Genomic DNA, 24,581 nt, shown 5'->3' on the forward strand with positions numbered 1-24,581 from the left:
AGTTTTTGTGTTAGTCCCCCCCATCACATCACACCACCACCCCCTTCCAACCGAAGTCGTCATTTCCATTGAATGCAGTCTACACTTGTATGTAGGGGCCGACCTAAACAACATGTCAAAGTCATTAGCATCAGCTGAACAGTTTGGTGTGATAATCCAGTTTTGGTTTAGTGCCCAAACCTCATTTTACAACCCCGCTTCTCAATGAACATCTTGACAAGTTCATCAAGTCTAAATTTTCAGTTGTATCAACAGTAATATGCATGAAACATTTCACAGACGTCATCTCTCCCCCGAGTAAACCTCCATTCCCAGCGAGTTTCTTTAAATGCCATGCAGCTTGGATTTTAGGTTGGTTCAGCTTTATTATACTCGCAAGATTTCATTAAGACCAAGTCAGCCCTTTTGGAATAATATGCAGGTTTTTGGATTGCCCACCCATTACAGTCTACCTTTCCGATGAAACTTTTCAAACACCATATTGCCTAAATTTTAAGCTGGGCCAGTGGCAACCTACATGCAAAACTTCCTGAAAATCGGCAAAGCTGTTTGTGTGTAATTGGCAAGCAAATAAACAGGCAAAAGGCAATGTGAGGGTTGGAAATGCGGCCCGTAATGGGCAGAACGGATAAATAACCTCAAACAATTGTGAAAAATTCAAAAGGCAGGCAGAGCCTATTAAGATTTGCTCTACATAGGGGGTGCACCAGCTCCCCAAACACCCGAGAGAACAGGCGCAAGTCCAGCGCACAACACTTGTTTTTATTTACAAGGGGCAGCGCCTTTCTTTTGTTCTCCGCAGAACAAGCACAGTTCCAAAGCACAATATACAGCCCAGCAATGCCTTTTCTGTGCCTCCTGTCTCTTCGTCTCTCTATCCTTCAGCCGCCACTCCTCCTGGCAAGCTGCGTCCTCCACCTTCCGACTCTGGCTGTCTGAATGAAGGCAGGCGGCTCCTTAGCGAGGTCTGGACACAGTCCCAGGTGTGGTGAAAGCCCCACAAAGTAGGGCTCTGCAGCTCCCCATGCCGGCCCTCATGGCACCCAACAGGGCTGAGTTACAGAACTCCACATTTCTGTAAAGTCCTGTGGGAAACCGTGGAGCTGCCATCTAGCGCTCTAGGGGGGGATAGTCCCCTGTATATGTCCATTCCCCCAATCCTTTCATTATGGCGGTATCCCAGCCAGGAAAATGCCCTGCTGGCCGTCACAATAGATTAGGGCTACAAATTCAGAAAGGTTGAAGAGGGCACGGTCACCACCTCCTTTGTGTTTTAAAACATGAATCATGTTTAAGGAAACTGGATTTTTTAAATTGAGAGCTGTGCTCTTTGGCCCCATCTTTGTGATTTCAGTTATCATAATGGTGTCCCTGGCACTCATTTTGACCCTGTAATTAATGCTGAATGGAGTCTTCACCTTACTCGCCTGCTGACCTGTGATTTAAAATTCTTTTTTTTTCTTCCAACTAATTTTTGTGTAGCTGTTTTCACCAAGTCCAGGCTCAGAGCAGTGTAATACTTTTACAGCTAAAATACAAAGAACATGTTTTACAAATTACTTAAATGTACACATTATGGCCTGAAGGGGGCGCTCCAGCTCCCCAGACCTGACACAGGCAAGACTGACTATGGGTGATGCATTGTCATTCATTTATGTTGATAACATTATTATTATTATTATTTGTCCTTTCTGTCTACTCGGCTGGGGCAGCACTGCTTGTGGCTGAAGAGGCCAACACGAGAGTGACACGTTACACCTGTGTGCCGCCTCTGGTCTGTTGGAGTTCTTATGCTCCTTTCTGTGTGCCCACTTGTCTGCTGCTGTGTTCATCAGCTTCTCTTCCCCAGTCTTGACATGTTGGTTTAGAGTGTTGCTCCATCTCATTCGGACAGCTGCAAGGCCCACCCAGCACTCGCTATCTACTGTATGGCAAGTGCCTTCATGTCTGTCTTGCAGACGTCCTTGCATCGCAGCAGTGGGTGGCCAGTGTACCCAAGCACTGTTGCTGATCACCCCTTTATGGCCACACTTTTAATCTTTGTTCAATACTTCCAGCTGGATAATGCTTCATATCACAAAACATGCATCACCTCAATGTTTTCTACCAACATTACCGTGAATTCAGTTTACTCCAATGGGCAACCCAAGTAGAAAGATTTCAACCTAAAAGAGCAACTTCTGGATGAGGTGGAATGACAGAGCCGCAGTATAATGTGTGACTAAGAAAAAACAGCTTGGACTAAATCTCTCAGGATTCCATGATGAGGAATCCATGCTGTGAAGCATTGAGACTCTTCTGGACACAAGAATGCATCCTACCCAGAACGAGAAAGAAAGTACACCCTATACATTAAGTACACCGAGGTCGTAATCTTACAGTCCAATACACGTAATGTAGAAGGTGCCTACAATAATGCCAGTGCAATGGGAATTGTACAAATAACATTACTACCAAAGTGACAGGTGGAACATAATAATAAATTGACAGATGCTAAGGTGACATATTAAAATAAAAGTGACATGGCTTATAGGATAACATGTTTAAAGTGACATATTATGAAAAAGGTTATACAGTAGTGATTGAGTAGAGAGATATCAGATGTAGTGCATAGCTAATACCTGCATAGCTTATGAGCAGAGATGGAGCAACAGGCCCAGAACTCGACCAACCCCTTGTGACGATGCGGGGTCGACTTCATGCTCCCGTCGTCTGTCCAGGAGCCCCTGAACCCAACACCGTCAATAATGTTACCAATGAGCTCGCAGTGAGGCACGGTGATGGAGCAAGGGGATGGTGTACAAAAGTGCCCAGTGCTTTTATTTAAAACAATAATCAAAACAATTTTCAAATTAAATAAAGTGCAGTGATTAAAAAAGTCTTCATTAAATAAATAATCCATAAAACAAAAGTGAAAAGTGGAGGTTAAAAATACAGAAAAAAAAGTCTTCTAAAAGCGAGGTTAAAATAATGCAGAAAGCAGTCTATAAAAAAAACAACAAGCCCGGTGTCTTCTACCTGGCGGCTCCCTTGCTTCTCCCATCTGGGATTCTCAACAGGGGAGTCACCCAACATGTAGCTGACCTTCTCTGTGCCTGCTTCAGCGGTTTGGTTTGCCTCACTGACCCCTGGCTCCGGTAGGCTCCTCCAAACAGCGGCTTGGGATTCCCCAACGACCAGGGCTCTCACGCTGGAGAATCCAAGTCCCGACCCCCGCTGCATTCCGCGGCCTTACATGGAGAGTCATCGGCCTTCCGGTCACTCCCGCTCTTCGCTATAAACTCAGTGGGAGTGACCACTACGACTACACCCGGGTGTCGGCCCAACACTCAGGCTACCTACACAGCTGCACGAGAGCCTGCACTCGCTCACTCGCCCTCCTGCACCGGCGTTCTCTCTGTCTCTCTCTCCACTGCTTCCTGCCTTCTCCTGTAACCTCCATTTCTTTCAGGCTTTCTTCCCCTTCTTAGCCGCCTCGCACTTCTATTTATTAAGAGGACGTGGCAGTTGTGGCAAATCAGCAGCCCCGAGAACAATCATAGATGCGGACGGTTTCTCACCTGTGCACTTAGGTAAGAAACGCCCACCTCACAAATCATCCCGGGAACTGCTTCAGCCACACAACCACCATGCCCCATCGCTAAGCCGCGAGTGCGGTGATTATTTATTTTAAAACTGGCCTTAGAACGGGAGCCGTGGACCCACTATACCACATTCCACCCCCCATAAGCCTCCAGCTGCACAGGAAGGCTCCATGCCACTGCCAACCCTGTGCAACTGGCGGCCCAGGTCCACAGCTCGGCCACACTACAACTACACTGCACTAAAATAAATAAAAGCACTAAAACAAAGCCCACAATAAAACCAACCCAAGCCCCCTTCATAAAAACATGACATTAAAAGAATAAGAACTTTAAAAGACAAATAAAAACAATCAATAAATAAATATCCATAAGAAAGCTCTGTCCTTTAAAATGTCCTCCTCCGGCTTGGGTCTGTGGGTTCTTTAAAATCTGGCACCAATCCCGTTTGAGAAGAGCTAACAAGTCTAATGGCTCTGGGGACAAAAGATTGTTTGTATCTTCTCGTGTTCTGTGATAGCAGCCTACCACTAAACAAACTCCTGCTTAATTATGGTGGTGTATAATGGGTGATGTTCATTGTCCATAATAGACAGCACCTTCCATAGTGTCCTCCTCTCTGTCACTCTCACCAGAGAGTCCATTTCCATACCAGTGCTGATTCTGCCCACCTAATCAGCTTGTCAATCCAATCAGCAGCTCCCCCCTTCTCTATAGCTGGGCATAGCTGAGAATTGGTACCCGAGAGATGTATTAGGTTTGAAATTCAAAGGGTTGGAGGTTTGGGTTCCAAAAATGAGAAGGTAATTTAGAATCACATTAAAAAATGTAAAGTTTCAATACGATGTCTTAGTGCTGCTGCCTCACAGCACCAGTTATTGTCTGTTATGGAACCTGCATGTTCTCTCCATGTGTGGATTTGCCCTCAGTGTGCTCCAAAAAGATGTGTGTGTTGGGTTATTTCTGATTCAGAGTTGGAGTGTGTAAAAGCAAATCGTGTGTGTGTGAGTGGACCCTGCAAAAGACTGGCAGCCTGTGTGTGGCTGGTAAGACCAGAATTAAGAAAAACAATATTCAGTATCACATAAATACTGTAGAAAGCCTGCAATTATTATTTCTTTTGTGTTCAGTTAATGCCTTTTATTCAGCAGTACAGAGTATCTTCACTGACAAAAAAAACCTCAAAAACAGTTAAAAGGCAGGGGAGAATTCTTGTGGTATGCTTAAAGATGAAATGAAATAAATAAATACTGTATTTGGATGTGGTAAGCTGTTTTAAGAGTGAAAGAGAAGGTCTATAAAACAGTAGTGAGACCAGCTATGTTGTATGGTTTGAAGACGATGGCACTGATGAGAAGACAAGAGGAAGAGCTGGAAGTGACAGAGCTGATGATGTAGGAGTAATGAGGGTTGACAGGATTTGGGAATGAGTATAATAGAGAACAACACAGCCACAACAGTTTGGTGACTAAGTGAGAGAGGCTACATTGAGATGGTGTGGGCACATGCAGAGGAGAGATGAGGGGTACATCAGGAAAATAATACTGAGGATGGAACTGCCAGGCAAGAGGCAAAGAGGAAGGCTAAAGAGGAGGTTTATGGATGTGGTGAGGGAAGACATGAAGGCAGTCAGTGTGGTAGAAAATGAAGTAAGACAGAGTTAGATGATCTGCTATGGCGACCCCTAAGAGGGAGCAGCTGAAAGAAGAAGATGATGTGGTCATTTAAATACACTTGAACAGCTTCTCCAGTCACAATCGTTCAGTACAGAATGCTAAATATTGTGGCACAGTGGTTTAGTTCCTGGGCCAGTCTGTCTGTGAAGAGTTGCTACTTATATTTTCTCTGGATATTCCAGGAAGACACCCACATCCTAACACATGGAGGCAACTGACACAAACTGTGGCTGCGTAACCAAAATTTTAAAACCCATTATGACAAAATATAACAAATCTGTTGATTTGTTTAAATGTTCACAATACTTTAAATGTCCTAAAATACACCAAAATGTTTCTGAAGAGAACATGTTATCTTAAGAAACAAGTCCACACAGAATCTTAGAAAAATAATTAATTTGAATTCAATCAAAAAAGAGCAAAAAAAATTAGCACTAGGCAAAACCAAAGTGAGTCAAAAAGGGGCTGCCAAGAAAGGTACGTCACAACAATGAATCCAAATCTGTGTACTAACAATTGTAAGCCAAAGACAGAAGCAACAAAAAGACCCCATGCCATGGTTATACGAGTCACAATGCTCACTGCTGTCTACTCTCCAATACTTATAAGCTGTTTATTAGAAATATTTGGTCGACTTTGGAATTGTACGATCAAAGTGTGTTGATTGGTGAAGTTCAACAAAGAGTTTTACACAACAAAATTGCTCAGTTTGCTGATGACTTTGTTTGCCAAATATTTTCCTGAAAATTCACTGTGTTGCTATCTTAGATTATTTACTAGTGCCCTATGATGCTTTGCAAGGCAAGCATGACATCACAGAGCTGAATTAGCCAATGCTGGATGGGACAGCTCCCCCTAGTAATGAGCGATATGCCGGATCAACTGCTATACAAGATGAAATTCTTTGTCTGGTATGGATTTATTTCTTCCATTTTTACTGTGATTTAAAAATTTGTGGTACACTTGTGAATTTGTTTAAACACAAAGCGCGCGTGTAGAAAGAAACTGGAAATGTGTCTGTGTATGTGTGTCTTAAAGGTAATGTCTTTTCCAATATACTTTTGTGTAACCTGTGTGTAATATGTGAGCCAAACCCTTTATCAGTATTACCCAGAGTGCTTTGCAGTTGATGCAAACAGGAAGCAGTGAATGATCCCCGTGCTTTAGTGTTGTGCTTATTTGCTAGCAGAGGCAGTCAGTGAGCAAACGTTTCAGTGGGCAAAAAAACAAACTATTCACAAGAAGTGAGTATCTGCTAAGAAATCTGTTGGGGACAAACCTCCGTGAATTCGTGCTTCTTGCTCCTGTTGCCACTGCCGGCAGGAAATTGTATTGTTTTGCTATTTCATTTTATTAAATTTTATCTCAGAGAGACACCGTGGTGCAGTGATAAGTACTGTACTTCTGCCTCACAGCTCATGTAACATTTGTGGCCACAATCAGTCCAGCATAGTTGGCAGTTGCCATCAGGAACACTTAAAAGACCAATTCACAATTATAATCCACTCAAACACTGGTTTTTGTTTCTCCTTCCCCATGGACTTCAGTGCATTTTGCCAAGTTTGGTGAAGTTCCTGAACATTTCTGAGATTTCATTGAACTCCAGGTCAACAGAATTCAGTGAGGTTTGCGCATCACTACAATCAAGTATTGATGCAAACGTAGCTTTTTGCTCATCCCAATACATGAATGAAAGGAATAGTTTTGCCCAAGAAGTCTGGCTAACACTGGCATAACAAATGATATGATATGACCAGTAAGATTGGCTTTGACCTTTAACACCTTCTTATACATTCAGATAGAACTTAGCAAATACACATTACACTGCAAATATCTGCTGGCCCACCCATGTTGTGAGGCCAAGTATCTCTCATTTACTGTACAGTGTACTGCATTGTATCCAGTGGATGTAAACAAGTACACCGCAGATTTATATTTTACAGAAATCCTATCTGATACACAAACAATGAGAAAAAAGGAACACATCATTAGTTGTATACTGTACGAGTTTATATGCTGTCATACTATACACTCAAATATAAAAGGACTTGTATGCTTATAAACAAGAAGGAATTTAAAGCCTCTAATCGGAGCGTATATTATATATATATGAAATAATGCATTTTCAAAGTTTAGCAAAGTGAAAGAAACTTTTTGAAGTGTGTCATCTGAGAGTCAAATGCATTCCTGTAGAAAATGTCCACTCACCAGCCAAATGGGGTCTTGTGCTTCCCTGTCACATACCAAAAAAGATAAAAGAAATGTTATGAGGGCTGCAGTACTGAATAAGATGACACAAACATTAATACAATTTTCCTGTTCTTTTAATAATTTATAACAAAAATAACAGTAATTATAAACAACTATCTGTGTAAGCCCTTGCTGTAAAAAGCACAGGGTCCTAGAAACTATTAAAATCATCAGAAGAAAAATTTAAATGTAGCGATGTCAGTAAATAGAAAGGAACTACTCAGGACATCTCTCTCCTTGGAGGTTTCGTTTTGCCGATGTGATCGCATCGCTTGTGCATTAGCGACGAGAGGAAAAGTAAAATGGATGCCATTTTGCCGATGTTAGCGGTTAAGCGACTTTGTCTTTCTTCTGGGGTTTCGTTTTGCTGACGTGCTGGCCTCGATTGTGTTCTTAGCAGCTAAGTGAGTTTTCTGTTTCCTCGGAGGTGAAGCCTTTACCCCGACTCCACCTCTTGCTTCCGGACAGACACACACACTTCATCACATAGACGTTTATATATAAGATTTTATGTTTACAAGTGATCCACAGAAGGAGTGCTTTCATTATTTTAATAAATCAAGATTGTTTGACCACAGGCTAGAATTTAAAAATGAACTGTAATGCAACACATAAGTATTCATCCAACATTGTTAGTAAATAATGATGGGATTCTAAACAGGGCTTGATGAGTGTGATCATTTTAAGATCCACAATTAGTGATAAATTTTGCTTCTATTAAGTTTTCCTGTTTTTTATTGTTAGAAAACTATTCTCTGGTTTAGCGGTTTAGATAAAAAAACATGCTGTCAAAAAATAAAAACATTGTAAAAGGGTATGTTGTGATGTTGAAACACATAAACCAATTAAAAACCTTCCTACAATATATTTTCAATTCCTTTACTTTTTATAAAAAAATGAAAAATAGAAGGGTAAGTAATAAAAGGTTTCATTGTATTTTAACTCCTTCATATTATTCTCATGCCGTTTCATTTTCAGTTTGAATGTTATGCATAACGTACATTATATATTTATATCAGTCAGGCAGAATAACGAATGCTAATATAAAGACAATGCCTCTGCATATCACTTTAATGATTTGTTAAGTTTGAATTAAGCATCGTTTAACTGAGCTTAACTTAAAAAAAAAATCAAAAACAGGAAATTATTAAACACCAAGAACATGACATTAGTGGAAACGTCTCGCTGTTCAGTACTACAGCCCAGAGGCTCTTAACCTTCTTGTTCATTGGTGTCCCTTTCGCCGTTTGACAGGGAAGCACAACACCCCATTAGGCACAGGACTACTTTTTACATAGCACAGCTCCCCAAATTGAATCAATGATGCAGCCACTGCTTCTTTCATACTTTTTGGCACTGCACATAGAAAAAAAGTCACAAATAGTGACTTTCCTATCTGTGATAAGAAGTAGGTCCCTTCTTGCTGTGCATCATTCCCCACAGGATGGATAATCTCCTCTCGCTGACCCTACTGCTGAGTTCAAAGGTAGACACACAAAGGGGAGCCTTGGTTTCAGGCTGGAATCTGTACCCTCATGGTTGTTTCTTAGGGATACATTTATTTTTTCCTATTCCGGCAACATGATTGTGGCTTCATGATTTTTAGTTCAAACTCAATATTTGAATTTTACTTGATGCTTGATAACAAAAGGGATTTTAGCACCAGTTTAGGGGAGTTTTAAGAGTTAACATTTTTAAAATGTTTTACCAGGATCCTCAAGTGACCAATCATTGCTATAATCGGTTACTGCACTATTTTGCTACAGTTACACCTTACCAACAGTGTATATGCAAACAGTGTATATGCAAAACAGGATTTTTACTAAAATAAAGGCAGTAAACCCTGCACAGGTTACCATACCAATTATTTTAGTATCGCTTGCCATTTCCATGTATGCCCTTGTAATGTTTTTCCCCCCCTAATGTTCCCAGTTATCTTAGTAATCCTACTCCCAATCCAAACTTTCTCCAGTGGTAGGGCTTATTTGAGAGAGTCGCCTCTGATGGTTCTGGTAAAGTTTCAACCACAGCAGCAATCTTGGATCCTTCTTTGTGCAGAGGAATTCGATCGTGTAGAGCAGCCTTGACAGCTTGATTTATCTGTTGCATGAAAAAGAACATTCATTTTTAAAGGCTGATTTTATCATTTTAAGCATATCCTGAAATTTACCAAATCAAAACTGAAGGCTTTTTATTTCTAACAATCAATCAATATAACTACCTAAAATCATAAAATAAATGAAGTATTACAGGCCTTAAAGTACTACTCTTCTATAGTAAACCAGTTAACTGTAATATATGGGTGACTTAAGAACTGGGATTTCATTTAGTAAAAAGGGTGAAAACTAACAGTGCTATTTGTACTTTAACAATAACAGCTTATACAGGTTGCACCACTGCTGATTCATTGTGTTCCTTTCTTGTATGGAAGCCTCAGTGTTGGTTATCTTAAACATCGATAGTTGGTACATACTGTATTAGAACAGTACACTGAAGGCTGCACTCTGTTCAGTGCAAATGATTATCATGATCCTTTTTCATACAGTTTCCTCAATTCCATAAGCTGGTTCTTCCTTTTACTTTATATGTTTTTGTTTTTTTGTCTCGATGCATGCTCAATAATCCAGGTAAGGAAATCCTAGAAACTAGAGCACAAACTAGGTGTCATTAGGACTCTACAACACAGAGCTAACACCATTCCCACAGACTCAGAGGCCAGGGAAGCAGAAGAACACCACGTTAAAAAGGCCCTGAGTAAATGTGGATATCCCAGCTGGTCCTTTGTCAAAGCAGGGAAGACACCTAAAGAACGCTCCAAGCGATTCATGACAGAGGAAGGACATCCACTGCCTAAGCGAAAACCCTCAGTGATTCCGTATGTGTCAGGAGTATCGGAACAGCTGAGGCGCATTTTCTCGAACACCGGGTCTCAGTGGCTTTCAAACCCCAAAACACGCTACGCCAAAGATTGGTCCATCCCAAGGATCGGGTCCCACGGCACAAACAGAGTAACATAGTTTACGCAGTTAAGTGCCAGGAGGAGTGCCGTGAATTGTACATCGGGGAAACCAAGCAGCCACTGGCTAAGCGCATGTCACAACACAGAACAGTGTCCTCGTCAGACCAGGACTCCGCAGTCTATTTACATCTACAGGATAGTGGTCACTCCTTTAAAGATGAAGAGGTGCACATCCTGGACTGGGAGGAGCGCTGGTTTGAGAGAGGAATCAAGGAGGCCATTTACGTGAAAAAGAAACGACCATCTCTGAACAGAGGAGGGGGCCTAAGGGTACATCTGTCGCCATCTTACAATGCTGTGATTGCAGCCATTCCTCAATCCTCTATGAATGGTTCACACGTCTACTAATCAGTGGACAATTTGCATATCACTGATCAACTGGCCCTTTGTCAATGGTGCTAGTCTCTGTGATTAAGCAAAGGTACTGTTTATAAGGTTGAGGAAACCTGCAGTCAATTGAGACTGAGGAAGAGACTTGGATAAGTCTCGAAATATTTCTCCCACTTAAAAACTTTGTCCAGATGAACAGAATCAAATTTCTAGGGTTTTTGTTTTTTTCTTTCTCATATACGAAGCATAGGGAAAGTATTTTAATCATCCAAAAATTCGACCTTAAGATTTTGACGAATCTCAACGTTTTAGACTACCATGAGTCCGATTTACTTTCTTGTAGGAAAGTATTGTAATCGTCCTAAAATTCAATTTCAAGATTGATGAATCTCGACGTTTGCATGTTCTCCCCGTGTCTGCGTGGGTTTCCTCCGGGTGCTCCAGTTTCCTCCCACAGTCCAAGGACATGCAGATTAGGTGCATTGGTGATTCTAAGTTGTCCCTAGTGTGTGCTTGGTGTGTGGGTGTGTGTGTGCCCTGCGGTGGGCTAGCACTCTGCCCGGGGTTTGTTTTCTGCCATGTGCCCTGTGTTGGCTGGGATTGGCTCCAGCAGACCCCCGTGACCTTGTAGTTAGGATATAGCGGGTTGGATAAAGGATGGATGGATGGATGAATCTCGACATTTTAGACCTCCATAAGTCTGATTTACTTTCTCGTGGGGAAAGTATTGTAATCGTCCAAAAATTCGATTTTGAGATTTTGGTGAATCTCGACATTTTAGACCTCCCTGAGCCTGAAAATATCATTTTTGGAATTCTGTGTGTGTGCAGTGGCGGCTCGTAGCTAAAATTAGTGGGGGTGCTGCTCCAGAAAATTTTAGCCTTTGTTTTAAAATTGTGTACAAGGAAACAAACATGTATAAAAAGAAAATGTATTCAGAAACCAAAAAAAAAAAAAGAATCAAATAGAATAGCTGGAAGCAAGATAATAATCTAATTGTACACTTTATGACATTCAAGAATATGGTACATGGTTTTTAAGCACAACACACGCGGAGTAAAAAAAAAAAAAAAAAAACACTACCTTCCACCAGCACGCCAGGGTCGGCACTGCGGGAGCGACAGTCGCTCTCTCTCCCTCGCAGCCTCATGTGCAGCTTCCTATGTGTGCATGCGCACAACAGCCAAACACCACACCGCTGGAACTGTGAAGCGCACAGTTCCATACAAAGATTTTTGTATCTTTTTCATAAACTGGGGGATGGCTACTGACATTAAGCTTATTATGATTATATATTGTACAAGTATAAAGAAAGAATTAAAGAAAAAAGGACTCATTATATTAAATGTTATTGATAATATCAAGTGGAAATAGGAGGTGCTGCAGTTCCACAGTGCCTATACGCGAGCCGCCACTGTGTGTGTGTGTATGTGTATGTAAACAAGATAACTTGAGTACGCTTTCACTTAGGTCAACCAAATTTTACATAAAAGTATTACATACAAAACATAAATTTCTATCAACTTTTGATCTATTTCCGCTCACTGGAAATGGTATTTTTTTTTATTCATGCAGCTGAGTCCCATTTATGCAACTTTACTTTAATAATAATTGTTCAATATATTATTAACTTGATTTGATTTGTTGTTGATGGTTCTGTAATGTACATAATATAAAAATATAATCATTGTCTTGCAGTTTACTCCTCAAATATCCATTCCCATATCTGAGCATACAAGAACGTCTAGGGGAGACCACTCACGATTTTTCTACTCAGAATAAGGGGGTGCTGTACAGTAAAGTTTTAAACATATGGATATGGTTTGTCATAGAAAAGGCCGAAGAGCAGTGGAAAAGAAGAAAGAACTGATTGGTCATAAGTTGCTTAGCCAATGGTTTAACTGTTGAGGTACTTCATCACATGCATTCACTAGGATATCATAAATTAAATGACAATCAAATATTGCAACACAGAAAAAAATCACCAAGGAGGTATAGCCTAGACTGGTATAAATGCAACATAAACCTACATATAAAAGCCAAAACTGCATAAAGAGAGCCGTGAACTACACTAGTTTGCAATATATATGGAAGATTAGATTACTCACAGCAGATCACTATAATTGTTAACTATTGATAGAGAATTTTTAAATGAGAACTGATATAAACTCTTTAAAAAACAAATTTCCAAAAAATAAATACTTTCTGAAAAAATATGAAACAAATGTTGGCACCTTCCAGAGGCATTTGTCTAAAAGGGTGCAGAATGAAGCTTACCGCACAATGGTATAATCAATTTCTAATTGCCTTAGCAGGGTATTCAAATATTAATATGAATTAAACACGCAGTGTTTGCTTACTGAGGGAAGAGAAACTATCAGCTTGCAATGATACATGTCCATATTAAACATGTGGGCACACAAAGATAAGCAACCAGCAAATTTAGGTGCTTATGATGAAACACTGCATAAGGTCAATGATAACGGTTCTCATGTTCATGCCAGTACCAGCAAACCGTTGGGCAACAATCTAAACTTGGTATTTTTTAGTACAAATATTTCTGTTTTAAGGATCAAACGTCTCTTTGCAAATTTTGCAGTGTAACTTTATAGGAATACCTTGCACAGAAACAATCAAATACACAATATGTTAATGATCCTGCCAAACTCAATGTTATTAATGTTACGTTTGAATTAGGCAGTGCAATGTAGTGCTTGTAGATTCATCCTCACCTCAAACTCGCTATGTGATCCTGATGCCTTGGAATGATGCTCTTATATAGAAAGACACTATATAAAATAAAAGCAGGAACTACTTCAGTTAATTCACATGCGTACCTTTATTTTGCTGTTCACAATTTCTTTATAGAGATCCTTTTCCTCTATACATGCGACAATTCCTTTCCCAAGTGTTGAATTACAATCTGGTTCTTTCTGCAGAATATTGGCTTCTTTAATATTCCTTTAAAAATATAAATAAAAGTATAAGGGAAGGTTTTTAGTGTTCACATTCTTTGTGCAGTCATTTTCAAATAAAGTAGAAATGTCATCAGGCAGGCAACACAACATGGTAATGTCATTTTTACAAGTTTAGACTTCTGGAAGTGTCACCTGAATATGGCTGTGCGATTACAGCACTGAGACAGTACTTATGCTGCAGTTCAGTTTGCCATTATGTGCCAGTGAAGTGGCTCTTCCCTGCCCTTCTGTCACTTACCTAGCAGCATTTGTTCTTTGCTGGGCACAGGGAGGTAAAGTCGTGACTCTGTGAGTGGATGCTTAGTTAACACAAAGAAATCTTTCCAATCATCATAGATTTTGTAACCCTATTAGTAACATTATAAAAACATTTGTCTGAGGTTTACAAAAAACTAAAAAGTTTTTAAAATACTATGCTGAACCACAATACCATTTTCTAAACTACAATAATTTAAAATGCCAAAGCACGATTTTAAAACATGGTACACATATTAGAAAGTTTTTTAGAAATGTTAAAAAAAATTAACAAATGTTAGAAAGTTCTTCACACAGAGAACCACGTACACAAGGATTTAAAAAAATAACTAAATCTAACAAATAGCAGTTATAAAATTTACAAGAAAGACAAAAAGAATGGAGGATTTAAGACAGGTAAGATTTTAACAGTATCTCTGCAGACACTGGGTCAGTCAGTCAGTCATTTTCCAACCCGCTATATCCTAACACAGGGTTACGGGGGTCTGCTGGAGCCAATCCCAGCCAACACAAGGCAGGAAACAAACCCCGGGTAGGGCACCAGCCCACCGCAGGGCACACGCACATACACACCAATCACACACTAGGGACAATTTAGGATCGGCAATGCACCTAACCTGCATGTCTTTGGACTGTGGGAGGAAACCCACGCAGACACGGGGAGAACATGCAAACCCCAGGTCTCCTTACTGCGAGACAGCAGCGCTAGCACTGCGCCACCGTGTAGACTTTGGGTACAAAAAATAAATACATATTGAATCTCTGATAAAGGTAACCCAAATAGTATTAGAACTCTGAGCAGAAAAAGTAAAAACTCCTTTGTGAGTACATTCCATTCTAGACATTATACTGCTAGAAAACGACCACAGGAGAGCAACGAGGCTGATTCCAGAACTAAGAAGTTTGAACTATAAGGAGAGATTGATTAAGCTGAGCCTTTTCAGTTTAAGTAAAAGGCGATTAAGAGGGGACATGATTGAGGGCTTAAAAATATAAAAGAAATTAGTACATTGGATTGAGGCTGTTACTTTAAAATGCATTTAAACATGAACACAGAGGCACATATGGAAACTTGATTGGGGTGATTTTTCTCTCCAACATTTTTCTTCACTCAGAGAACTACAGACACATAGAATAAATTACCAAGTATTGTGAAAGGCAGTGGGACTTTATGGGCATTCAGAACTCGATTTGAAGTTACTCTGGAGGAATTAGGTAGATAGGATTAGCAAGCTTTGCTGGGCTGAATGGCCGCACGTCAAACTTTTTCTAATGTTCTCATGATACTTACACCATCCATCCATTTACTTAATCCTACTTTAGGATCTATGGGAGCTACCACACCCAAAACACAAAAAGTGTGAATTTAGAGTCACAAATTACCAAATACTCTCATCTCTGGGACATAACAGGAAGACAGGAGTACCCAGACAACAATCCATGCAGACATGTAGAGAACATTCAGATTCACCCATGAAGTAAGTGTATTGGTATTTCAATTGTGTCTCCAGAAGCTGTGATGCAACAGCAATACATGTTTTTCATACTGCTGGCTTACTGTTAGGTGTATTTCACTGGACTGAATTTAATCTACAGATACTGTATTGATTTTTTTTTTCTTGATTAGTTATCAATCAGGGTTATTCTCATAGAACTAATATACACAGAGAAAAGGAGAGTATAATTCTTGAACTTATTTTCAGACAGAACACCAATAATGACAGGGATATCTCCTCCATTAATTACCAATCCATATACAGAGCCATCCAATGGAGTCTATGTTACTAATGGTATGCACTGTATACCTAGAAGACGACGACTGATCTTTTTTCACATTCAAACTGGTTCTCAGCTTCTCTTTTGCTATCACTGATTCCTTGCTGCACAAGACCTCTTCTAGTGACCATCCAGGAAATAGCTGGGAGATCAGAGGCTGTACCTACATTGAATAAAAGCACAATTTAATATTGAAACATTTAATCTACTGGTCAGAGGCACAGAAAAATTAAGTCTGACAAATAACATAGTTAAACAAATTATACAAGTAAGAAAGAGGAAACAAGAAGTGTGAGGGATTTAAGACAGAAAGCAGCAAGAACTTACAATGCCCATTCCATGAAATGTATAGTCTTTTACCTCTTGCAACATCTCCAAGTCTATCATTTAAAAGCAGGGCAAGAGTTTACTAGTACCAACATTTGTGTACAACTACAGTAATACTTCACATTAGCAGTTTGTCTATTGAGCCTTCATCTTGTAAAACTGCATACTGTTGATTGGTCCTTGCTTTTCAACACAGGCAGAGATATTTCCAAATGATCATTTTGCAATGTCTATAGAATTTAAGGTTTTTCTCAGGACCAAGGAGATGCAATGTTATTCAAGTTAACAACCAACATCCATACTGCAGAAATTCTAGCCCAATGTTCCTTACAACTTTGCTTCAATTAACCGATGTTTAAGGGCTTTTATCTATACACAACTCAATGAAGATTCAGTAACAGTTTCTCAATGTGGTTGTGGTCTGCACTTAACTTGGCCATTCTAAAACCCCCATTGTTATCTTTTTCAGCCATGCAGTTATAGACTTGTAGGTGTACTTAGGATTATGATCCTACTTGCATGATCCACTTTTGGCTAACCTTTACTTGTCAGACGGTGGCCTCACAATTTCCTTTATAATACTCTGACATAAAGAAGAGTAGATGGTGGACACATTGACTGTAAGGTATCTGTCTGATTTTAATTTTTGTATTTTAGTTTTATTTATAATGTGTGTTTTATCTATTGTTCTGTGTCCTTCAGTGTTTAGAAAGGCGCCTACAAATAAATAAAATATATTATTATTATTATTTATTACAGGTCTTAAAGCCGCCAAAGAACTTAAATAATGACCTCTCCTACACTATGATAGAGAGTTGAAAATGAGCACTGTATTTCATTTTCAATAAACATCTAGTTCTACATAATGACCAAATAGATTCTTAAATAGCAGTAAACCAGAGGTCTCAGGTTCAAGAGTAACAAAAAAATTGGGCAAGTAGAAGACTATTTTTAGGATGAGGTTTGTGAGTGTGCGGTGATAACACATTGCCTCACCCACCACACGCCAAACCACAAGGATTGGGACCCGAGTGCCTAATAAGTATTTATAAATCTGTTATTAGCACAATTGTAGATCTAAGAGAGGAGAGTGGAGCAGAAAAATCTATCCCAAAATGCATTGTGAAGGGGCGTGTCCCTCCTGTAATCTGTAAACACTTCTCACTTCAAACATGCCCATATCTTAAGTTTTCAAAACTTCACATGGAATCTTTGTAATTAAATTAATAATTCTTATGTTTAGTTAGTATTGACATGCTGAACTTAAAATTTTGAAAGGCAAATTTAAAAATATTAACCTGGAAGGAAACTGTGTTGTAAACAACATCAGTTATAGGCTTACCTGCTTATTTCTGGAGTCCAGAATCAATGAGATGATTGCATCATCCTTTGCCCCATCCATGTCTGAAAGCCTGTACTTGGCATTAGCTCTGTTCTGATAATAATCTGACATTGTTGGACTGTACTCGATAGCACTGGAGAGATTTTCAACTGCTTGAGTGTACTTCCTGAGAAAACGATTTACATTAACTCTAAGAACCAAATCTGAAAACAGACACTGTTATACTCATTTTCTCTTTGCTGTCGTTAGATGACCATAAAACCAGACTTTCATCATATAAACATGTTCTATTTTAAAAACCTACTAAAAACAAAATTAAGTATGCCAAAACTTCTATGTGGTATGACAAGATTAGGGTAGTCCCACAGTCATGGCCAAACTATTTGTCACCAAACTGTTCTTGGATGGATGAGAGAAGTTGCTGTCGGAGGATGTTTTGCTACCATTCTTTATTCGTGGCTCGGGATCGGGGCACCACCAGTGTAGAGCTTGCTCAGGAATGGCAGCAGGCAGGTGTGAGTGCATCTGCACACACAGTGAGGCAAAGACATTTGGAGGATGGCCTGGTGGGTGTCAAGAAGGGCAGCAAAGAAGCCACTTCTCTCTAAGAAAAGCATCAGGAACAGACTGATATTCTGCAAAAGATATGGGGATTGGGCTGCTGAGGACTGCTAGGGTCAAGTCATTTCCTCTGATGAATCTCCTTTCCGATTGCTTGGGGCATCCGTAAAAAAGAAAAGGTGAGCGACGCTACCATCAGTCCTGTGTCATGCCAACAGTAAAGCATCCTGAGACCATTCAAGCATGGGGCTGCTTCTCACCCAAGGGAGTGGACTCACTCACAATTTGGCCAAAGAACACAGCCATGAATAAAGAATGGGAGTAAAATAACCTCAAAGAGCAACTTCTCCCAACCATCCAAGGACATTTTGGTGACAAGCAGTGTCTTTTCCAGCATGAATGAGCACCATGCCATAAGGCAAGAGTGATAACTAAGTGGCTCATGGAACAAAACATCAAAATTTTGGGTCCATGGCCAGGAAACTCCCCAGACCTTAATCCCATTGAGAACTTGTGGTCAATCCTCAAGAGGCGGGTGGACAAACAAAAATTCACAAATTCTGACAAACTCCAAGCATTGATTATGCAAGAACGGGCCGCCATCAGTCAGGATTTGGCCCAGAAGTTGACTGACAGCCTGCCAGGGCGAATTGCAGAGGTCTTGAAAAAGAAAGATGGGCCACTGCAAATATTGACTCTTTGCATAAACTTAATACAATTGTCAATAAAAGCCTTTGAAATCTTTATACCATGGAACCATCTGACAAAAAGATCTAAAAGCACTGAAGCAGCAAACTTTGTGAAAACTGATACTTGTGTCATTCTCAAAACTTTTGGCCACGACTGTATATGGTGAAAGAGAATACAGTAAGGGATGCATGAACAAATCATAAGAAACAGTTGGCATTTAATTGTTTTGAGTGGTGAATGCACATAAATTACTGCACTTACCCTTGCTTGTAATGCTCCAACCCTAATGTCTTGTGGACCACCGCAATGCGGACATGGATGGTTTGGTCAGAGGAGTCGATTTCTTCTGCCTGCCTGTAATCTTCAAGGGCAAAAACCAACTCGCCCATCTTGAAATAACAGTCTTTATAAAAAGAGAACATTTGGGAATTGAACATTTAGCTTAAGATTTTCAACAAACATTTTAAGTTGTCTTTACAAAATATTCAAAAACATCATTTTCATAATTTGTTTTACTTTCTGAAAAAATTATACATACAAACCACAGAAACAATTTATACGCACATTTTTTATAGTGAGTATTATCCCAAAGTACTTTACAGATACAGTACATAGTAGGTGATTTATTCAGGATCACAGTGTGTCAAAGGCAAATACTGACATAGCATCCCAACAAGGCACAAAATATTAAACAATGATTTTAATATTAAATTTCAAAATGAATTAAAATAATGGAATTTGTACAACACAAACGAGATAAAACCATCATATTTAGATGATGCCAATAAATTAGTTGTGTTCTGTAAATTTTTCCATGTTAAGATTCAGCTGGTCAATATCCCTTTTTTACGTTTACTCATAGCAAAGCTTAAATGAAAATGATATACACATGAATGGTAAAATGTTCTCCAGAAAACAAGTAACATTAATTGTGGAAATAGAGAATAATGATTGCATAAAGATATTTTCATATAAAAATTGTAATTGGAAGAAACATTGTATACCTCCTCTATTGAGATATAGACCCTTTTCATTCTTCTCTTCTTTAATGGCCTTGTTAAGGAGCATAACAGCCTCATCATAAAACCCACGGGTGAAACAGAATACAGCAAAGTCATTGTAGGTGACAATCAGTTGTTTCTCTGCCTCAATCTGAATGGAGTTTTCCTTCAAATCGTTGGTCTCTTCCAGAGCAAGAACCAAGCTGTCAATTGCAGCACTGAAATCCTTGAGTTGCCTGTACAGAATCCCTCTAATGTACAGATATATATATATGTAAGTGTTTCTGTAGTTGTGCTAAACTCTGAACACATAAAAATACAAGTACACACTGAGTCTGACAGTATTAACTTATTCAGCACCATCTGCACTAAACAATCAAGTCTATTTTTCTTTTTCAGAAAGCAAAAATGGAATATTTTTATCATCAATTGCTTTGTACTTTGTATACAGAAATATTATTTTGGACAAATGTTTTAAACTGTAGCAGACAATTTAGACAGTCTTCCTTTAAGAGTAAAGTAGAAGAGTCATCTAGTTGATTAACAGAGATGTTACCTCTTTCATATTCCATGTTAACAGGTCAGAACTAAATTTGAGATCAAAACAAAATGCTGTTTTCAGCTAGTGAACCTTATTATCAATGCACAATACTTTCTTTTGTATTGAAACAATGCTGACATCACACACCACCCAGTATTCTCAAGACACTAGCACCCAGAGCTGCAAGATGTCACTGTCCGTTGTCAATTTTAGTGAGGGCAAAATGTCACAAAAACAGGACTAATGTATTCTAGAGAGTGGATGAGTATAGCAGGCACCCCACATTGCAATACAATTACAATATACTCCATAATCAGTACATAAAAAGAAGAGATTAAAAAGGCTAGTAACAGTGCTGGGTGACATTGTCTGCCATGTAAAGTACATTTCAAGAATGGTTATGCTTAAAATGTATAATGTACTGTGAGGACACAAAAGGAATAATGAAAAATAAAGTGTGCAGTTTTTTTCTCCATTACGTAAATGAAGAATATAACCCAGCCACAGGGGATGCACAAACCAATGTGTTTCTTCGTGCTGGTCCCAGGGTTACATAAGGAAGGGCATTCAGTGTAAAATTTTGCCAAATCAATATGCGGACAACAATACAAATTTCCATACAACAACCACCACCAGTACTGTTAGTCAACAGGGTGCTGGCAGAAATTGGGCTACTGTTGGCCGAAGAAGAAGAAGAGGGGGGGGAGACGTATCTGGAGGCAGGTGGAGAGGAGGAAGGTAAAGAAAGTGGAACTGAGGGTAGGAACTTTGAATGTTGGCAATATGACTGGTAAGGGGAGAGAGTTAGCAGATATGATGGAGAAAAGGAAGGTTGATATATTGTGCGTGCAAGAGACTAAATGGAAGGGGAGTAAGGCCAGGTGGATCGGAGGTGGATTCAAATTGTTCTATCATGGTGTGGATAGCAGGAGAAATGGAGTAGGGGTTATTATGAAGGAACAGTATGTCAAGAGTGTTCTGGAGGTGAAAACAGTGTCAGACTGAGTAATGATTATGAACCTGGAAATTGGAGGTGTGATGGTGAATGTTGTTAGAGCATATGCCCCGCGAGTTGGGTGTGCAATGGATGAGAAAGAAGATTTTTGGAGTGAGTTGGATGAAGTGATGAACAGTGTACCCAAGGAACAGAAAGTGGTGATTGGAGTGGATTTCAGTGGACATGTTGGTGAAGGGAACAAAGGAGACAAGGAGGTGATGGGTAGGTATGGTGTCAAGGAGAGGAATGGAGAAGGTCAGAGGATAGTGGATTTTTCCAAAAGAATGGACATGGCCGTGGTGAATACGTATTTTAAGAAGAGGGAGGAACATAGGGTAACATGCAAGAGTGGAGGAAGATGCACACCGGTAGATTACATCCTATGCAGAAGAGTCAATCTGAAGGAGACTGAAGACTGCAAAGTAGTGGCAGGGGAAAGTGTAGTTAAGCAGCATAGGATGGTGGTCTGTAGGATGACATTGGAGATGAAGAAGAGGAAGAGAGTGAGGGCAGAGCCAAGGATCAAATGGTGGAAGTTGAAAAAAGAAGACTGCAAGGTTGAGTTTAGGGAGGAGGTGAGACAGGCACTGGGTCGTAATGAAGAGTTACCAGACAGCTGGGAAACTACAGCAGATGTAGTAGAGGTGACAGCAAGAAGGGTGCTTAGTGTGACATCTGAACAGAGGAAGGAGGAAAAGGAAACCTGGTGGTGGAATGGGGAAGTACATGGGAGTATAAAGGAATAAAGCTGGTTTTGCTATAAAAAAAAAAAAGAAATACAGGAGCATATGTTGAGTTGTGTGAAAGGTTGGACACTAAAGAGGGAGAAAAGGACCTGTACCGATTGGCTAGACAAAGGGACCGAGCTGGGAAAGATGTGCAGCAGGTTAGGGTAATAAAGGATAAAGATGGAAACGTACTCACAAGCGAGGAGAGTGTGTTGAGCAGATGGAAAGAATACTTTGAGAGGCTTATGAATGAAAAGAATGAGAGAGAAGAGGTTGGATGATGTGGAGATACTGTAGTGAATAAGGAAGTGAAATGGATTCGCAAAGAGGAAGTAAGGACAGCTATGAAGAGGATGAAGAATGGAAAAGCCATTGGACCAATGACATACCTGTGGAAGCATGGAGGTGTTTAGGAGAGATGGCAGTGGAGTTTTTAACCAGATTGTTTAACGGAATCTTGGAAAATGAGAGGATGCCTGAGGAGTGGAGAATAAGTGTACTGGTGTCGATATTTAAAAATAAGGGGGATGTGCAGGACTGTAGTAACTACAGCGGCTTAAAATTGATGAGCACCAGCATGAAGTTATGGGAAAGAGTAGTGGAAGCTCAGTTAAGAGGGGAGGTGATGATTAGTGAGCAGCAGTATGGTTTCATGCCAAGAAAGAGCACCACAGATGCGATGTTTGCTCTGAGGGTGTTGATGGAGAAGTTTAGAGAAGGCCAGAAGGAGTTGCATTGCGTCTTTGTGGACCTGGAGAAAGCATATGACAGGGTGCCTCGAGAGGAGCTGTGGTATTGTATGAGAAAGTCGGGAGTGGCAGAGAAGTACATAAGAGTTGTACAGGATCTGTACGAGGGAAGTGTGACCGTGGTGAGGTCTGCGGTAGGAATGATGGATGTATTCAAGGTGGAGGTGAGATTACATCAGGGATCGGCTCCGAGTCCTTTCTTATTTGAAATGGTGATGGACAGGTTGACAGACAAGATTAGACAGGAGTCCCCGTGGACTATGATGTTCGCTGATGACATTGTAATCTGTAGTGAGAGTAGGGAGCAGGTTGAGGAGACCCTGGAGAGGTGGAGATACGCTCTAGAGAGAGGAATGAAGGTCAGTAGGAACAAGACAGAATACATGTGTGTAAATGAGAGGGAGGTCAGTGGGATGGTGAGGATGCAAGGAGTAGAGTCGGTGAAGGTGGATGAGTTTAAATACTTGGGATCAACAGTACAGAGTAATGGGGATTGTGGAAGAGAGGTGAAAAAGAGAGTGCAGGCAGGGTGGAGAAGAGTGTCAGGAGTGATTTGTGACAAACGGATATCAGCAAGAGTGAAAGTGAAGGTCTACAGGACGGCAGTGAGAGCAGCTATGTTATATAATAATAATTCTTTGCATTTATGGGTTGGAGATGGTGGCACTGACCAGAAAGCAGGAGACAGAGCTGGAGGTAGCAGAGTTAAAGATGCTAAGATTTGCATTGGATGTGACGAGAATGGGCAGGATTAGAAATGAGTACATTAGAGGGTCAGCTCAAGATGGACAGTTAGGAGACAAGATACAGAGGACAGAAAGATATGGAAGATGATCCGCTGTGGCAACCCCTAACAGGAGCAGCCAAAAATAGAAGAAGAAGACGTAAATGAAAAATATAATTGCATTAAAGAAATTGCAGAGTTGAGCTTCCACATTAATTGCTGGACTGTAAGGGTATAAACAATGTGAAGAAAAACAGACAATGTGTAAACTCTACAGAGAAAGCAAAGACTTGGACAAGACATGAAAAACTACTGTATATACAGTCATTTTATGGAGGAAATAAATAAGGTGGATGCCTGCTAATGCTTTAAAATAAATTATTCAGAAGGCACAGAAGTAGAGCAATAATTGAAAGAATGTATTTCTTCAGAAACAGAACAACAGAAATATAAAACTAGTTACCATGCAACGTGAATGCAAGCAGCATCATGGGTATTTTCAAAGCACCTTATGACATTATTGTGGATACATTAGATCAGGGATCCCTAACTCCGGTCCTGGAGGGCCCCAGTGGCTGCAGGTTTTCATTCTAATCCTTTTCTTAATTAGTGACCTGTTTTTGCTGCTAATTTACTTCTTTTGAATTAATTTGAATTGACTTGTTTTTTTAAGATTTGTTCCCCTGAATTTCTTCATTTTTCCCTCTGAATTGCTTCATTTCTTTCCTTAAATAGCACCCAAAAAGAAATGAAATGTGAAGTGTGTGAGCCAACAGTGAGACCAACTAAGTCAGGGCCTCAAACTACAACCAATTTCACTCCAACCAGTTGCTTAATTAGGCGCCGATTCTTCTTGTTAATTAAACTCGTTCTTTAATTCCATGGCTTTTTGCTGCTCTCGTTGTACAATAGCAGACATTTCCGAAATTGTTGATTTTCTCTTTTCTAAGAGCACTGGTAAAATGTTTTGTGGACCTGAGCAGATCAACATTCCTGAGACCTTCATCTTTCTTTGATTTTCAGATATTGTATGATGGACACAGTTTGCTGGTTATG

General features: G+C 40.0%; 1 protein-coding gene across 1 annotated transcript in view; it reads right to left on the reverse strand.

Moving 5' to 3' along the window:
• Nucleotides 1–9,423: 9,423 nt before the first annotated feature.
• The window catches only part of LOC114657397 (tetratricopeptide repeat protein 16), a 41,050-nt gene continuing 25,892 nt past the window's right edge, over nucleotides 9,424–24,581 (reverse strand). Inside the window, exons 8-13 of the mRNA XM_028809195.2 lie at nucleotides 19,790–20,037; nucleotides 19,047–19,188; nucleotides 17,535–17,700; nucleotides 15,895–16,028; nucleotides 13,694–13,817; nucleotides 9,424–9,607 (exon numbers count right to left, since the gene is read on the reverse strand). Coding sequence (XP_028665028.2) covers nucleotides 9,440–9,607; nucleotides 13,694–13,817; nucleotides 15,895–16,028; nucleotides 17,535–17,700; nucleotides 19,047–19,188; nucleotides 19,790–20,037 — 982 coding nt within the window. The 3' untranslated portion in view covers nucleotides 9,424–9,439. The remainder of the gene's footprint in view (nucleotides 9,608–13,693; nucleotides 13,818–15,894; nucleotides 16,029–17,534; nucleotides 17,701–19,046; nucleotides 19,189–19,789; nucleotides 20,038–24,581) is intronic.

The sequence above is a fragment of the Erpetoichthys calabaricus genome, chromosome 9 (assembly GCF_900747795.2).
Source record: "Erpetoichthys calabaricus chromosome 9, fErpCal1.3, whole genome shotgun sequence".
Classification (NCBI taxonomy): Eukaryota; Metazoa; Chordata; class Cladistia; order Polypteriformes; family Polypteridae; genus Erpetoichthys; species Erpetoichthys calabaricus.